Raw genomic sequence first — 18,993 nt, 5'->3', positions numbered from 1 at the left:
AGAGGAAATGAGAGAGAGGATAAACACAGAGAAAATTCAGAAGAATAAAACCCAGCGTAGGAGGAATGCGTGTACACAAAAGTAAAGGCACAATTAAAATACGTAAGACTTGAATTCAGGAGATAATGAAGGGAGAATCATAGAATCATAGAACATCAGGGTTGGAAGGGACCTCAGGAGGTCATCTAGTCCAACCCCCTGCTTAAAGCAGGACCAATCCCCAATTTTTGCCCCAGATCCTTAAATGGCCCCCTCAAGGATTGAACTCACAACCCTGGGTTTAGCAAGCCAATGCTCAAACCACTGAGCTATCCCTCCCCCACAGAAAACTGTGTAGAACTTACAAAAGGGGATAACATAGGAGACAATCATACAGAACATTATAAAGAACGAATACTTTTTTCTCCCCCATTCACTACTGCAGTGAGTTCCAGTTTTTCATGCTGGGAAAGGGAGAGGAATAAGCACATGTATTCTTTCCTTCATGACTGGTATCTTGTGTTTTTATTTTAAAATTTAGGTCACCTAACAGTCATAACATATATATTACAAACACCATATTGATAACTCTCGCTTTGCTACAACTGTTTTGGTTCTTGAGAAATGTGTGGGGAAACTGTTGTAGTTTGGCTGTTTTTGGTTTTTCTTAGTTTAAGATTCTAAACTTCACTGATTTTATAGAGGTACATTAATCACTTAGTATGTTTTTGGCCCTTTGCTCCAGCATTTGGGATTTTCTTATTTAAAACAAGTCCCTAGTCCCTGCACCAAGAGATTAATATATTAAAGTGCAGGTATGTAAAACCAGAACAGCCCAAACAATTTTTATTTGTTGCTCTTTAGATAAAGGCTGGGAATGGTATGTTTGTGAAGGTTTTCAGTACATACTCAAGAAGCAAGCTGAAGCTCTGCAAACTTTAGGAGTGTGTCCACAGATGAAGGTATGTTGGCCTTTGCATAAGGCTTTATATTAGAACATATAGTCTTTATGATTTGTACTTCAAGAATATAATTATTTTAAGGTAGACAGAATAATTCCCTCTTAAAAACCATCAGGAAATGGGCCAATAGATGAGGAGCCAAGGAAGAGAACCTATGAAAATAATATTTACAAGGAACAGTAAAAGTAACTTATGGTTTTGTAAACAGGGTTTTCATGAAAGCAGGCACAGAACATTTTTCAAGGTTCTTGAATTGTAAAGTCACAATTTGTTTTTTCAGACCTATGGTTTTATAAGATATAGACTAATGATTCATTTTTATGCTTATCAGGATGCAATTCTATGCAATTTCTGGAGACGTTACCTTCAGAAGAGCAAGCAGGCATATTGCACCACACCAGTTAGTTATACTAGCAAAACATTATCTGTAAGTGAATTTCATAGCTGTTAAGCAAATGATTTTGCGTTGATCTTTTAAAATGTTGTTTTTGTTGTTCAAGCCATGCATACAACTTGCTCATTTTAATGAGGACTGTCTCCTAAATATATTTTGCCATTTTAAGAAAATATCTGCTGTTGTGCTGATGGAAAACTCTGTTCATATTTAATGTCTTACTTTGCTATTGTGTAGCCAGCCAGCAGATGGAGCACAAATTATAATGCACTATATTTCTAGAGCTGTGTTGACACTTACATAATCCACAAATGATGGCATAGAAACAAGTATGTTATGAATGTCTACGCTTCAATACAACACCTGAGGCTGGCCCGTGTCAGCTGACTTGGGCTTGGGCTACGGGTGCTTAATTGAGGTGTAGATATTCCGACTCAGGGTGGAGCACAGGCTCTGGCACCCTTCCGTCTTGTGGGAGTTAGCAGACTCTGGGTTTGTTAACATACAGCTTGAGCATCTACACTCATTTGTAACCCCAGGTTAGGAATTGTTGAATCCTGGGTCCCCACCTGGGACTCTAGTGTCTATACTGCAATATGCAGGTCTGAGTCCAACTACCCATATCCCAGACTTTCTAGTGCCCTGTCAAAGTGGCTGCTCTAACCCTTTGTTCGTGGTACAGTCTGGGCAAACTTGACTGTCCACCACACTTGACTATCTAGAGGACAACGAAAGTTATCCTGTGGGGTGATTTTGGCAGACTCACTGAGCACGAGTCCAGTGGTGCTACGTATACACTAAAGAGCAATAGGGCTTGAACCCTGGGTCTGGGCTTGAGTCAGGCTCAGACCCTCCACCCCTGTAGGGGCCTGAGACCATGGGTCCAAGCTCTGGGTTAGCACAATTTGTGTGTTGATGGAAGGGGCGTAGGCTTGAGCCTGAGTTCGATCCCTGGGCTTACATTGTGGTGTAGACATACCCTAAAGGGCTATCTTGGCTTGTGATCCATAGGAGAGACCATTTGCAGATGTGAATCCTGGTGGTGGTGCAAGTATTTTGTGTGGAGAGTAGTTCTTTTTGGACGTATCTTTGAACCTCTGTTTGGAAGAGCCACTCCTGTGGAGCTATCTGATCTCTCACAGGTTATATAGCTAGTCAAAAAATTATTTAGTCCCCGAATTTTCCAGTTAGCTCCAAACTGAACAGTCTTCCCCCTTCTCAAATTGCATATTTCATGAATATTTATGATTCTGTGCATTGGATACCTCCTGGGTAGTATGGCAGGTTGGGATGGCTACCTAATCATTGGAATTATTTTGTTCTGACAAACACACTGCTAAAATGAGGAAGAACTTTTTGAAAGGGTGGTTTCTAGTGGTGTGAATTTACATGATTAAAAGCAAGAACATTCTGGGTATGACTTGCTTTAGCTTACACCTAAACTGTCAATCGCATGTTTGCTAACAGATATTATTGAGCTTTTACAGGTCAAACTATTGCGTTAGAACTAACATGGGATAAAAACTGTAACTTATTTAAAAAAACAGATATCTGATGTCAGTACAGATGTGGATAGTGAACCAGAGAGAATAAGTATTCGTGACTTGTCATCTTTCTCTGAAAGTGATGGAGATTTACAAACAGAAAGCAGCTTTGGATATGTTTCTTCCATTGGCAAAGCCTCAGGTAGGAGCAGATATAATTTGAAATCAGTGTTCTATATTGTTAGGATGTGTTTTAAAAATGACTGTTCATTTAGTACTAATCAGAAGGATTTGTTGCTTATGTAGAGGTAGAAAATGTAGATGGAGGATTTCCCTCTTATTTATCAACAGTGTACTCTGCACTGTACTAGTCATATAAATAGTCATGGTCCCTCTACAAGGAGTTAAAGGCTAGACAGGCACATGAAACATGAGGGTTGCTGAAAAAAGTTCTATTTTTTCAGTATGGTTTCTTGGGGGGTGTGAGTGGGGGAAAGTGAAGTTGTTTGGTTTTGTTTAGGGGGGTGATGGTGGTGGTTATGGACAGGGTTAAACTTTACCTGATGACTGCTACTCAGGGTAGATAAATAATGAGCCAGCATGCCCCTCAAGACCATGCCTTCAAACGCACTGCAATTTTAAGGAATAAACATTTGTGTAGTTAGTGACAATCTTGTCACTCATATCTCTATTAAGTTTTCAAAAATATAGTTTATTGTGCACCTTAATTCTGTTATATCTTCTTTCAATTTCTGGCTGTAGTTTCCGTACAGGAAAGAAAAAGGTTAAGAATGTGTTGTCTTCAGTGTTTTTTTAATCTTTCCCATTTTTTCCCTACATTATGCTCTCTGGTTTCTCTTCTATATCTTCTGTCTGTATGTTCTTCTCCCCCCATAACTCCTCTCTACCATAATTCATTTTTTAACTTCCCATCGATCTCTCCTATCCACTCACAGACTTGGAAATTTTACTAGACTCTTAGTAGCCAGGGTACGAGCCCTTCCAACTAAAATTCAATACAAAATTGGAGGGGCAGGGACACTGTCTGGATAGAAGCCAGGAATACTACAGTATCTGATGTTGGACATAAAAGCATCTAAGTAGATTTGAACTTTTATGTCAACTTCAATCTTGTCCATAACCTATTTTCACGAATCTGTTTGCTTGCATCTCCTTTTGCTTCCCCAGTGCCACCTCAGTTTTGCTGTATGTCAGATGACGCTGCCACGGTTGTCTTGCTCCTGTTTGCATTTTTGTCTCCTTTTATGCAGCCTCATATGCCTGGAATCTCCTTCATTCTTTCCTTTGCTCTTCTATCTGGTCTTTTCATACAATGCAGATCTTCTGAAACCTATAAACTCTAGTTTTCCCTTCAGTGAAAAACAACAAGAATAACAAATTTATAAAAGAAAAAATCCAAACAAAAATAGTGGAAACAGTAAACACATGCTTAGCTTTCCCATTCATTAACAATACGTGTTTTATCCCATTTTCCATCCTATGTCTTTACATTTTCTACTTAAGTTGCAGGGTCTTCAGAGCAGGGATTTTTGTTGTTGTCTATATTCACATAGGACACTGGCACTATACAAATAATATGTAGGGGCAAAGTTTTTTTATAAAACCTTTCCTGTTATAAATGTTCCAACAGGTTGTGTTACAATTCACATTGTCTGTAAAGCTTCTTCCTTCCTTAGTTCCTTCTTCCATTTAGGACGGTTCCTTTCTGCAGTAACATTTACCTTTTATAGCAGTTGTAGAGTAACGGATATAATTTTGAGGAAGGGAAGTGCCATATATACTCATTCGTAAGCTGAATATTTTTGGTAAAAAAGTGACACATCAAAGGGGGGCGGTCAGCTTATAAACGGGTCTACACCAAAATTTGATGATTTTAAACTCTATGAAATTATTGAATTGAATATCTAATACATTGTTGTTTTGTTTACCTGGAGAGTTTGCAGGCGTGGAGCCCCTCAGCTCCCAGTGGCTGCAGTTTGCCGTCGGGGACGGCAAACTGCAGCCACTGGGAGCTGAGGGGCTCCTTGCCTGTGAACGCTCCAGGTAAACAAAACGTCCTGACCCGCCAGTGGCTTACCCTGACTGGCCGGGAGCCAAAGTTTGCCAGCCCCTGAAATATAGGGTCCTCTTATGAAAGGGTCATACAGTTTTTACTGTTTTTACCTATCCATCTTGGGGGGTTGGCTTATAAACGAACTGGCTAATGAACAAGTATATATGGTAATTACCAGATCCTTTCTATATTCCTGGGGGAATTCTATGCCACTGCGCATGCACAGAATTTATGTCCCCTGCAGATTTCTTTGCTTGCCCGCAGATGATGGGGAAGCAAAGGGAAGCCACAAGAGTGGTCATGCGACCCTCCCCAGCAGTGTGTTTTGGATACCCAGGGCAGAGAGGTAAATCACTGTGAGGTAGAGGTCAGGACTGGGGAAGACTCGGCTGATGGCTCCTACCCCGTGCTCAGCTGCTATTCCTGGCTGGGCTGGAGAGGGCGGGACTTCCTCTTCCCCTGCACGGCATCAGGGGCTGGATCAGACTCATCCCCAGATTTCTCCCTCAGCTGCAGGAAGCTCTGCAAACCTTCCCCCCCATCCCCACCTGCTTCCTGCACACATTGCTCCTCATCTGCAGAGGGAGAGATCTCTGTACAGGGAGCTTCTCCCCCATCCACCCAACCCTCGTGCATCCAGACCCCCTCATACCCAGACCCTCCTGCCAAGCCTCACGTCCACCGACTCAGGACCCCCCTGCCTCCCTGATGAGCCTCACTCTCCCTGCACCTGGACCATCCCAACAAGGCACCTGGATCCCCACCCCACTGAACCCCACTCCCCCTGCATCTGGGACCCCCACACCCAGACCACTCCTGCTATGCCCCAACCACCTTCACCTGGACAACTCTGCCGAGTCCCATTACCATTGCACCCAGACCCCCCAACAAGTCCCTGTGCATCCAGATCCCCCCCACACCTGGATCCTACACTGAGCCGCCTGCACCCAGATTGCCCCCCACAGAACACTCTCAACCCACACCTAGATTCCACCACGCTAAGCCCCTTCACACTTGGATCCTGACTTGCTGAGACTGCCTGCCCACATATGGTTTCCCTGGCACAGAGGGCAGGGCCCTGGGATGTTTCTGGGGCAGGCCTGGTCCTTGTGCTGTGTCAAGGTTGGGTGCAGCCTCACAACTGAGTCTGTGTCCCGGAGAGAAGCTGCACAGTGATCTCCCACCTCTGTGCAACCAATGGCCTCTCTTCCCCAGTGCCATGCTGGAGCCTCCACATTTATTTAACAAACAAAATTTGCAGAATTTTGCAGAATTTTGATTTTTTTGGTGCAGAATGCCCTCAGGAATATTCCTAGCTTATTGTTTCACACTGTGGATTACAAAAATGGAGTCCAGATTTCTTTAAGTGATCGCACCTTTTTTCGTAAAAGTATTTTTAAAGGCAATACTGTTGAATTCAGCAATATAAAATTACCTGTGCATTTTTGATAGCTGTGTCTAAGAGATCATATGGACAGAATACCTGTCATTTGTATAATGAAAGTTGGTCCAAATGAGCAGTATTGCATTTTTTTCTATGCATTGGCTACTCATAAATTGTGTATAATTACATTTTTGCTGTGCTGTTTCATTGAATTATTGATGGCTTGCTGAGGGGGATTTGGGTACCATTTTTAAATGCTTTTCTAATTAATAAACATTTTATCGTATGTTTATCTGGGGATAATAGCTCATTATTCAACAAGCTGATAGGCTAACATTCCATTTGGTGTAGTCTAGTCGTTGTTTAAGAAGCCTATTAAATTCTTAAGTTGTTGTTACGATGTTTAATTGTATGTTGTGTCAGGTTTAGTGCTGACTGACCAATGTGTCATTTATAACCTGGAACAAATGAAAGGAAAGCTGCTATGTCACCAAGAAAGCTACAAATAGAACAAGAGGATTATTTTAAATCAAGCCATATATAAAGTTAGCAGTGAAGTTTCAATCACAAGGCCTCCTTTAGGCACAGCTTATACATATAAAAGGTGAAACTGATGACTGAAAGGATTATCTGATGTTCATGCTTTTGTTCTGTGGCTCGCATGTACACAATAGATGTTCTAGGGTAGCTTTTGTGTTATCTTTGCCAATTTTTACTAGGCATGCACTGGGGAGTCACTTCCTTGTTAACTCTATTTTAAATAAAAAGAAAAGGAGTACTTGTGGCACCTTAGAGACTAACAAATTTCTAAGGTGCCACAAGTACTCCTTTTCTTTTTGCGAATACAGCCTAACATGGCTGCTACTCTGAAACCTGTCTATTTTAAATGTCTTTGCGGCATCTTTAATGCCTGAGGTAAAAATGTAATTCTCTGTTATGAGGACACTTCTGAGAGCCAAAAACTGCTGAGTTCTAATCCCCAACTCTGACATATTCAGCTTTGGCAAATCACTTATCCTTTCTTCCTTGATATCCCATGTATAAAATTAGGATAATACTTATATCTACCTCATGGGATGTTGTGAGGAATTAGTTAATGTTGGTAATGTGCTGTGTAAGAGTTAAGTATTAGCACCTTTCTAGAGAGCCAAGTTTAAATATGGTCTCACTAGAATGGTGCTTTCAAGGTTTAACATTTTTGTATAGACTGAGGCGACGCACACACTTTCTGGTGTGCCAGTGGGAATTGCCCCTAGAGAACAGCCATACAGGGTCAGACCAAAGGTTTATCTAGCCCAGTATCCTGTCTTCCGACAATGGCCAATGCCAGGTGCTTCAGAGGGAATGAACAGAACAGGTAATCGTCAAGTGATCCATCCCATCACCCATTCCCAGCTCCTCAAGTATTTGTTACTTACCCTGTTCTCTTATTAGCGAGTCTGTGGAGCTACATTGGCACTGGTTCTCAGAGAGCCAGCTTGTCGTCTTGTGTTGCAGTAAGAGGTACTTTGAGAGTGTAAGCCATTTAGAACACTAACACCAAAGCTTTGATTTGAAACCGCCACTAATGGCTAAACGCAGCTTGTTGGATGATCAGTTTCTCTTGTTCTTTTCACATTTGCATGTTCAGTGTAGCATATTTTGTCTACAGAGTTATTTTATATGTAATGTTTTTTATCATCAGCAAGAGAAACCACATCTGTCTGCTCCGGATCGGTAGATGGTGGCTCGTATGTACTTAAGAGGAAAAAAGGGAACTTGAGGATGTCTATGCCAATGACGCTTTCATTCTGCTATATTGCATTACTCTGGCTGAGAGAACCAGTGACGTTATCAGATCTCTTAAGGTATGAATAGTCTCTGTGAAATATTTGCTGCCGTTGTAAGTAATCAGTGTTTTTTTTTTTAATTTGGGTTGCTTGCTTGTTAACTAGTTGAATTATAGGTAGGGCTGGTAGTGACCCTATATTTAGGTTGCCTCACATGTTCAAGGATAGAAGATTCTTGCAACCATTTTTTGAGAGTCTCTAATAGCTCTGTTGTTTGCAGCAAGTGTTTGAAATTTGTCAGGGAGAAAATATTAGTGTTAGAGAAGTGCCTTTTCTTTGTCCGATGAAATTATTTTCCAATTTAGTTGAGTTGTAAATAGATAAATATTGCAGTTTCACTTCCCTCATTTGTATTCCTTAGGAGAATGTTGATAGCCTGCCTTATAACTGAATGAATGTTCTAAAGATCCAGGCTTGTGCTACTGCCAGAACATCAGCAGCAATGCAAACCATAAATCTGTCATTTTCTAGCTTTCATTTGCTTCACCTAAATAGTTGTCTTTTTAACACATTTTTGTATGCAATAAAATATAGGTATAGACTCAATGACAGACCAAATTGAGAAAAAAAAATATACCCAGAAATTATGCTAATAGTCAGGCTTGCCATTTTAGTTCTTTGTAGGTAGGTAGTTCATGAATATTTAAAACAATAGAATACTAGTTGTGCTAAATGACCCACCTTTTTTCTTTTTGGTTTTCCCCCAAAGTGGTAGTCAGCTGACTACTGCTCCTCCCCTGTGATACATGCTTGGGCACCACATCAGGCAACCAGCCATTTTCTAAGGGACTTAAAATACAGGACCAAAAATATTCTTATTGCTATTTGGCACATTCAATACATAACCTTGTAATTAACCTTGTAATTAAAGGGACACTGTGGTTAAAAATAACATTTTAAAATGTTCCTACATATGTTTCAAATAGCAATATATTTTTTTAGTGTCATTAAACTAACGTTCATTGTGCTGTTTATTTTTTGTATTCCTCTCAACAAGTAAGACTACAGTTTCAACATGGGAGACTTCATGTGGCTGTAGAATAATACAGTAATGCAGTTCAAACCAGGCTAAATCTAGCTAAGTTGGCAAGATCAAAATTGTAACCAGTTTGTTTCACTTCTGTTTTGTGGCCTTGGCATGTTATTTTTTTTCATATTATACACAAGATCTAGGGTTTATCCACACTTGGATTACCATATTTAAAAGGACAGAAACTATAAGCCCCATTTGTTTTTGCAATAGGAAAGTTTAAACACAGTTTGTACACTTGTTTAAACATAGTTTATTCTAAATTCTAAACAACACTTCATAAAATGAGTGTGGATGAGCCAAAAAGCGTTAGAACTGCTTTAAAAAGTATTCTCGAACATGAGCTCTTGGAGTAGGTATCATCTGTAAATTGGATGTTTTCCCACACAATGTTTACTTTCATTGCAGTATTTGTGATATTCTCTATATTTAGAATGGAGAACATGACACTTAGGTTAACTGCAGTGAGTGATAAATAAGGCTGCGATTCTTTCACGGAGGTCATGGATGTCACGGATTCTGTGACTTTCTGTGACCTCCATGACTTCCACAGTGCCTGGTGTGGCTGACTTCAGGGCCAGCTGCTCAGGCACCCCACAGCCAGCTGCATCGGCTGCTGCTGGAGCGACCTGGGGCCAGCTGCTCTGGTGGTCCCTGGGGCCAGTTGCTCTGGCCACTGCTCGGGAGGCCCGGGGCCAGCTGGCTTCAGGGGCTGCCCAAGCAGCGGCTGGTCCCGTGGACAGCCCAAGCAGAAGTCCTGGGGGAGACCCCAGGAGTGCCCAAGAAGTGGTCCTGGGGGAGACCCCAGGAGCGCCTGAGCAGTGGTCCAGGGGGGCTGCCCAAGAGCCAGTTGCACCGGCCACTGCTCAGGTGGCCCCATGCAGCTGGCTCCGGGGACCACCAGAACAGCAGCTGGTGTGGCTGGCTCGGGGAGTGCCCAAGCAGCGGTTCTGGGGGTGCCCTGGGGACCGCTCGAGCAGCAGTGGTCCCAGGGCGGCTGGAACAGGGGCCCCAGAAGTAGAGATTTAGTCATGGGTATTTTTGGTAAGTCATGGAAAGGTCACAGGCTATGAATTTTTTTTTATTGCCTGTGACCTGTCCATGACTTTTACCAAAAATACCCATGACTAAATCTTAGCCTCAGTTGATGTGTCCACCTTTTAATGGGCCCTTTATACTAGGGCTATGAGAATTCTTTAAAAACAGTTGTAACAAAATTTGATCTGGTAGAACCATGTTTAGTGAGTACTGTGTTTTAAACTGTATCAAAATACATCTTGCCTCAGGCAAATATAGACTGGTCCTGTAGTGCAGTAACCTAACACATTTCTCCGGTGGGAGGGGAGATTTTACTGTCCATACGCATCATTCCGATTCCAATGTGGACAGGACATTTGTTATATATTTAATTCCTTATTTGTGAATCAGTGATATCAAATTGATGGAAGAGTGCACAGAATTTCAGAATATAAAGTACTAGGCAAGAAAACTTTCTAAAATCAAGTTAAAACTGTTACAAATGTTGCATTAATTTTAATTTAGAGGGATACATTCTTTATTTAATACATCTTCCTTTTAAAATCACTTTGAATCTAGTATTTCTGGAATAATTCATCATAAAATTATAACATACTGTAGTTCTAACTATACTTTGAATTTAAATTCTAGATCTTAAAGAATTGGTTATAGAGTGCAGTCATAGGGAGTGATCGACATTCACTTACCGTAGTTCTTCTTAAATGGAATGTTGATAAGTAGCAAGTAATATACAACAAGTAGCTTCTTTTCTATGGCTTAAATCTTCTTAAGGAATGCCTGTTAAGTAATTTCTCTAACTTTGTTTTCACTTATAAAAGTGTCTCTGCCATCTAGTATGTGGTGTTTCTTTTAATTCCTTGACCCTTTCTGCCAAGGCCTAAACAAAGAAGAGTACTGCATGTTTGTTCAGTGAAATTTTGCAGATAGGCACTGACTTTTTAGGAATATGTCATCTCAATATTGGGCCATCCAAGTTCCTGGTGCCCTTTTCTAAAATCAACATTGCATTTTCTGTTACAACAATGACTTCTTTCATTTTTTTTTTTAAACCACTTCTCTTTGCTGTTTTTGTTCTTGCTTATTGAATTAAGGTAACTGCCCAGATATCTAGGTATATCTGGTACAGCTTGAACTCCCCTCTGGAGAGACTAGGGCTAGCACTTTTGTCGGTAAAACTTAAGTTGTTTTGGGGTGTGAAATAAAAAAAGGCTGCCTGACCAATATAAGTTACACTGACAGAAGCGCTGGTGTGGACAGTGCTATGTTGGCAGGAGATGCTCTCCTGCTGACATAGCTACCGCTGCTCTTTGAAGGAGGTTTAATTATGTCGATGGGAGAGCTCTCTCCTGTCAGCACAGAGCAGCTACATGGGAGGTCTTGCAGCGGCACAGCTGCATCGGTACAGCTGTCACTGTAAGGTCTCTAGTGTAGAAATAGCCCAAGTGTGACTTATGTACTTGGTACTGATATATTTTAAAAATAAACCAAAAGACCTCCCCTAACTCCACAGCCAAAACCTATGCTGTATCTTACTATGTCTTAAACGTCCTGCAGGAAATTTAATTTTGTTGTTTTTCTCTTTGTAATAAACACATTTTGCAACATTCATACCAACCAGAGTATGACTTCCTACCAGGAATCCTATTTTAAAAATCCTGAGGTTTTAAAAAAGTGTAGTGAATTTAGTGTTCATAAAACATGTTGGTTTGATAATCTTCTAGGCCGAAGCATGCTTTAGCCTCATCATGGGTAGTATAAAGTTTCCACTAATGTACTTTAATTCCGACCTGGAGGGGCAACCTCTTAGAGTGAGGATAATTCAGTCTCCCTCTCAATTCAAAACTTGGCTTGTTCGCTGATAATGTCCAGTTGCATGCCAGATATTGGTAAATGTTATGGTGTTCTTTGTGATTCAAACAGCTGCCTACTAAGAGCTAGACTGAGACCACAACTTATTTCATGTGAGCTATTGAATAGCCAGCAGATGACACTATTCAGATGGGCACTCTCTCTTCCCCTCCTTTTCTCTCCCTCTTCCCCGCCATATTTTTTGAAAAATAAAAATCCGAAGTGTTTCGACATTTATCTAAAATAAATGTTTTTTATATATTGATAAAATATATAGTTGTATGGTTTTCTGATTTGGTTACATATAAGCTAACAGTTCTATGACCCTGATTGTAGGAACCCTGCATACTTACTGTGGAAAGATTCAACTCTTTCATGTTTAGTTAAGTATGGATGGATTTGGGGAGCAAAACGCTATAGCCTTATAACAGTGTTATCATAAAAGTGTACTTACTGTCTCCTTAATAGCATTGCCCAATATTGAAAATATTTCAGTTAAAATATTCTGTTTGCAAGAATTGGCTATATAGAGAACGTGCAGGGAAAGCTGGATATAAACATATCTAGAGTAAACTCGGTGCCCTAACTTTATCTGTGAGTCATGTTTGAGCTTGAATTTTAATATTCTAGCTCTCATGTTAAAGAACAGGTAATTTTTTAGTACTAAAGCAGCATTTTGGAGGACACGGTGTTAGCTGGAGCTATTTGGGCTTTTCAAATGTGATGCTATTTTAACTTTGAAATTAAGATTTCAATCTTGATTTTTTTTAAGTGCCATTTTTTAAAAAGTACATGATGCTTTAAACTAAATGTTGATTTGGCTTAAACTTTTTTTTTTATTTAGGTTTGTTATAGATGGTCACATTCCTTACTTGAATGCTTTTCAGTATTTTCCAGAGGAGATGAAATTGTATGGAGTTGATCTCAAGATCTTTCATGTAGAGGTGACTTTTATCCTTTTGTTTTTATTTAATAAGCTACATATCTTATGGTATATTGTACTTCTGGGTTATGGTACTGACAATTTGAGTGAATCTACCTTTGTTATATTATTTTGCTTCCTGGTAGTAATGCAGGAGCCAGTGAGCAAATTATTCTGAGTACTTTCATATTTAAATTAGAATAATTAGGTTGATAACTTGATAAGTACTAAACAGGTTTTTCTCATAGATTCCAGGGCCAGGAAGGACCACTGTGATAATCTAGTCTGACCTCCTATAACACAGGCCATATAACTTCCCCAAAAATAATTCCTAGAATATATCTTTTAGAAAAATGTCTGATCTTGATTTAAAAACTGTCAGTGATGGAGAGTCCACCACGACCCTTGGTAAATTGTCCCAATGATTAATTACCCTCAGGTGTGTGTTTGTATTATGTTTGCTTATCTCTTGGGAAATACAGAAAACATAGACAGGTTTCAGAGTAGTAGCTGTGTTAGTCTGTATTCACAAAAAGAAAAGGAGTACTTGTGGCACCTTAGAGACTAACCAATTTATTTGAGCATAAGCTTTCGTGAGCTACAGCTCACTTCAGCTCAAATAAATTTGTTAGTCTCTAAGGTGCCACAAGTACTCCTTTTCTTTTTGAGAAAACATAAATACTCCTTTGAATACTCAGTTGAAATCTCCCTCTCTTTGGAAGCAAGTTCTATCAGTTTTTTATAGTATGATGTGTTCTTGCTGTATTTATTGGAATTTGTTTCTTTTTTAGCAAAATCTTCTTATTTAGCAAAATTTACATTGTTAAACTAAAGAGTTCACGTTAATATGTTCTGTCCACATGAAAATGGTCTCCCTGCTGCTTGTACTTAGCTGTCTTTCCCTTTGGCCCACTTTGTAGAACATCTACAGCACTTACTGCCTCATACCCCTTCTAGCTATGGGATTCTCTCTTTGAGTACACTGCACAGTCAGATCCTCTTCTGCCTGAAATTGGTGGCTTCTGTGTGTGTGGTTTCTCTTCCTCCTCCCATTCCTCCGGGAAGGAGAACTTGACAACATCCTGTACCTGACCACTGATGCCTTACCAAGGAAGGCATTACAAGAGCTGACTGGAAACAAGAATTTTGTTTCATGAAAAATTTTGAGGATTCAGAATTTTTCATTCCACCTAGAAAGAAAACAGATCTTTTGACTTTCCCCCAAAAAAGAGAGAGGGAGGGAGAGAAACCAGAATACCCCAGAATGTCCAATAACCTGTTGGCTAAGGCACTGCCTGGAACATGGAAGACCCAGGTTCAAGTCCCTATTCTGCCTGATTCAAGAAATGTTATGTACAGCCAGGCAGTCAGAGCAGAGATTATGCTCTGAGGAAAAAGTCTGGGATGCACATCTTAACACACTTAAAACCACTGTCACCAAACTAGAACACTTCAGAGAAGTAGACTGCATCGTTGAACAGACCACCCAAATACTCTGTATTGAAGCAGGTTCTCTCAGGAAAAAACCCTCTGATCACACACTTCTAGTCCATGGACTCGTAGGACTGGTAGAGGTCAAGAGGTCTTCTAGGCCAATCCCCTGCACTCAAGGTAAAACTAAATGTTTATCTAGACCAGTGGTGCTCACACTTATTTGATCATGCCCTCCTTCTTTGTGTCTGTAGTAGTTTATGCTCCCCACCCACCCTGTATACAAGTACATATGCTGATATATGCGGTGGCGGTGCTTCACTTGAATCAGTTTCGGCTTCTTTGTTTTTCGCTTGAGTTGTTTTTGTTTCTGTTGCACGAATGAGCCAACGATCCATTGTAATAAGAGCAAAAGCAAAACTGCGATTGTGGTCTGTGCTTACAATTAAATGTGCACACTGTGTCGTAGCGAACGGATAAACGTACAGATGGCAACAACTTTGTTTGAGAACCCTGATCTAGACTATGCCTGACGTGTTGGTCTAACCTGCTCTTTGTGGAATCTCCGTCATTCGAGATTTTAATCTCCCTCGGCAATTTATTCTAGTGCTTAATTACCCTAACAGTTAGGAATTTTTTCCTAATGTCCAATCTAAACCGCCCTTGATGTAATTTAAGCCCATTGCTTCTTGTCATATCCTCAGAGGTTCAGGAGAACAATTCTTCTCCCTAATCCTTGTAACAACCTTTTTTGTACAATATTTGAAAACTGTTATCGTGTCCCCTCTCAGTCTTCTCCAGACTAAACAAACCCAATTTTTTCAATCTTCCCTCATAGGTCATGTTTTCTAGACCTTTAATCATTTTTGTTGTTCTTCTGGACTTGGAACTTTTCCAATTTGTCCACATCTTTCCTGAAATGTAGTGCCCAGAACTATACACCATACTCCAGTTGAGGCCTAATCAGTGCGGAGTAGAGCAGAAGAATTACTTCTTGTCTTGCTTACAACCCTCCAGCTAATACATCCCAGAATGATGTTTGCTTTTTTTTTAACAACAGTGTTACACAGTTGACTCATGTTTAACTTGTGATCCACTATGACCTCCAGATCCCTTTCCACAGTATACCTTCCTAAAAGCAATCGTTTCCCATTTTGTATACGTGGAACTGATTGCTCCTTCCTAAGTGGAATACTTTTACTCTTAAGTGGAGTCACCTATCACCCCACACTGATACTTTCCCATGGGGTATCATTAAACAATAACAACCCATACATGATGGGGACCACATCCTGAAAGAAATCTTTCCCAACCCCCTCTTCTGGCTTTCAAGCAACACCCTCCAACCTTGCCAAGCTCACCATGAGAAGCAAGGTCTCCCTACAGATCAGGACACATCAACTCATAGTGGCACCAGACCCTGCCAGAACAATAGATGCAAAACCTGCAAACATATCTCCACAGCTACGATGATCAGTACCCCCCACAACAAACCTTTCAAGATTCATGGGTTCTACACATGCATATCACAACATGTTATACCTCATCCAGTGCACTAAATGCCCCAATAACTGTGTGGGTGAAAACAGAAAATCATTATGATCTCAAATGAACTCTCATAGAAACATGATAAAAGTAAAAAACACAATATCACCTGGGAACAAACAGGTTTCATAACATGATAACTCCATATCTGACCTCTCAATCCTCATCCTCAAAGGAAATCTGCACAGCACCTTCAAAAGACAAGTTTGGGAAGTTAAATTCATATCTCTGCTAGACACTAAAAATCATGGACTTAATAAAAACACTGGATTTATGGCTCATTTCAGCAATCTGTAACCCACTAACCCTCCTTTGTTGTATGACTGCAGATGTGTTAACTGCCCACTTCACCTTGAATGTTCTGTTCTACCTTGTATTTAGCTGTGACACTCTGAGGGTATGTTTACACTGCAGTTAGACACATGTGACTGGCTTATGCCAGCTGGCTCAGGCTCAGGGGCTGTTTAATTGTGGTGTAGACGTTTGGGCTCAGGCTGCAGCACTTGCTCGAGAACGCTGTGAGGTGGGAGAGTCCCGGAGATGTCCCTGAATGTCTACAGCACAGTTAAACAGCCCTTTAGCCCAAGAGCCAGAGTCATTTTGCAAAGGCCAGCCGCGGGGGTCTAATTGCAGTGTAGACATACCCATAGTATCTTTCCCAGGCCTGAAGAAGAGCTCTGTCTAAGCTCGAAAGCTTGTCTCTTTCACTAACAGAAATTGGTACAGTACAAAATATTAACTCATCCACCTTGTCTCATTCATATTAGAAAGATATAGTCAAAAGTACAGTTGAAAGATTGCTGTGGTGATTATGGCCTGTGAATATTTTTCTTTCTTTACTTGTGACCACCTAATATCTTGATTGCTCAATAAAAATGGCTTGAGTTAAACAGATGCCACAAATATGCAGCAGAATCAATTCAGCATTGTTCAAATAAAGCTAAAGACGTAAAAAACATTTTGTTCTGTAAATCTGTCAAGTTTTAGTTGTTTTTAAAAAAAATAATAATAATAAAAAGGCAGTGGGAATCTTTTATTTTCCCTGTGAGTGTTGGATGCAGAATAATTGCTAGTTTGCCTGAAGGAAAATATAAAATCAGAATTTCCCGTGGATTATGAAGAGAGACTTACACAACAGTTTTGATAACTTCCTGTTGTGCGTGACAGAAACAAGGATTGGACTGTGGGCCTACATGTTAACCTTAAGGGCTCAATTTTAGAAATTATCACTTTATATCAAATCCTTATAGATTTCAAATAATCTGTGCTGGTTCATTATAAAATTTGTTAGATGATTGTCTGTCAGTAAATCTCCTATTAGGATTAGGTTTACAGTACCTAATTAATCCAAAGAGAAGTAATAGCTCTACTACACACTCCTTCAAAAAATAGTTCAGTACATTTACAGCACTGAATCTACTTTATGGAAAACTACATTAGTGTGACTAATAATGAAACTTTTTAGTGTATTCTGGCCTTATATTTAAACTGGTTTGTTTTCCTTGAGATTTTTTTTTTAAAGATTTTTGTGTGTGTGTGCAATGCTTACAATAAGCACCTATTATAAATAGATTTAAAAAAATGTTTGAATGCAAAAGCATTTTGAGTTTCTAAAAATCATCCATTGTTGTTTTTCTTTCACTTCTTTAGTACACATTCCTTAGCTAGCCTTATAAAGGTTAGTCTGTATTTAAGATAAATGGATTACTGTGTCCTAACAAAAGAAAATGGTCACTGATGTTTCCAATTTTTTGAAGAAAAAAAATAATTGGTAAAATTACTTTAATACATTAGTAAGGATAACTTAAGATTTTTTAAGGTTACCAAACTTTTTAACTATAAGGGTGGTTAAGCTCTGGCATAGGCTTCAAAGCGAGGTTGTGGAGTCCCTGTCATTGGAGGTTTTTAAGAATAGGTTGGACAAACACCTGTCAGGGATGGTCTAGGTTTAATAGGTTCTGCTTCAGTGCAGGGGGCTGGACTTGATGACCCTGTGAGGTGCCTTTCAGCCCTACGTTTCTATGGTTCTATAAAACAATATAGAACTACTGTTTTGGGGTCCAATCCCACAAAGATATGTATGTGAGTAGTCTCTTTGAAACAAATTAGAGCAATTCATGTGGCTAGAGATACTAATGTGCATAAGTCTTCGTAGTATTGGGGAAGTCTACACTACAAAAATAATTCTACTTAGTTACGTTGACATACAGCCACCACGGTAATTACATCAGTTTTTTTGTGTGCACGCTACAGTCCTGTCAGTGGTGCATTTCCTCAGTAGGAGCACTTCCCCCGATTTAACTGTCATTGTGGGGCAGTGAGAGCCCGGAGGTCCAAGCAATGGGGCTCCAGGCTGTCAGCCACCGGAGCTCCAGCAATGCCCCTCTGCCATGTACATTGGCCAAACTGGACAGTCTCTACGTAAAAGAATAAAAGAACACAAATAAGACATTCAAAAACCAGTCGGAGAACACTTTAGTCTCTCTGGTCACTCAATTACAGACCTAAAAGTTGCAATATTACAACAAAAAAACCTTCAAAAACAGACTCCAATGAGAGACTCCTGAATTGGAATTAATTTGCAAACTGGACACCATTAAATTAGGCTTGAATAAAGACTGGGAGTGGATGTGTCATTACACAAAGTAAAACTATTTCTCCATGTTTATTTTTCCCCCCTACTGTTCCTCACAGTTGTCACTGTTCCTGACAGGTCTTGTCAACTGCTGGAAATGGTCCACCTTGATTATCACTACAAAAGGGTTTTTTTGTTTTGTTTTTTTCCCCCTCTCCTGCTGGTAATAGCTCACCTTACCTGATCACTCTTGTTACAGTGTGTATGGTAACACCCATTGTTTCATGTTCTCTGTGTATATAAAATCCCCCTACTGTATTTTCCACTGCATGCATCCGACGAAGTGAGCTGTAGCTCATGAAAGCTTAAACTCATATAAATTTGTTAGTCTCTAAGGTGCCACGAGTACTCCTTTTCTTCTAACTGTAGTGTAGACCAGGCCTCAGCCCCTTAAAGTCTGTTATTAAATAAAGCTCTGAGATGATCCCTTCAAGTCAG

General features: G+C 40.1%; 1 protein-coding gene across 3 annotated transcripts in view; it reads left to right on the top strand.

The window, feature by feature from the left end:
• TAF1B (TATA-box binding protein associated factor, RNA polymerase I subunit B) overlaps positions 1-18,993 on the top strand; it is a 62,727-nt gene that overhangs the window by 6,924 nt on the left and 36,810 nt on the right. Inside the window, exons 4-8 of one of the 3 annotated variants that reach the window (XM_084622044.1) lie at positions 844-941; positions 1,273-1,368; positions 2,883-3,021; positions 7,962-8,124; positions 12,867-12,966. In XM_084622044.1, the coding sequence (XP_084478170.1) occupies positions 844-941; positions 1,273-1,368; positions 2,883-3,021; positions 7,962-8,124; positions 12,867-12,966 (596 nt within the window). The remainder of the gene's footprint in view (positions 1-843; positions 942-1,272; positions 1,369-2,882; positions 3,022-7,961; positions 8,125-12,866; positions 12,967-18,993) is intronic. The other 2 variants (XM_084622045.1, XM_084622046.1) reach the window with 2 other exon arrangements.

Source organism: Lepidochelys olivacea, assembly GCF_965140295.1.
Source record: "Lepidochelys olivacea isolate rLepOli2 genome assembly, chromosome: 3".
Lineage (NCBI taxonomy): Eukaryota > Metazoa > Chordata > Testudines > Cheloniidae > Lepidochelys > Lepidochelys olivacea.
Note: the sequence above shows the minus strand (reverse complement) of the source record. Positions and strands in the feature narration are given on the sequence as shown.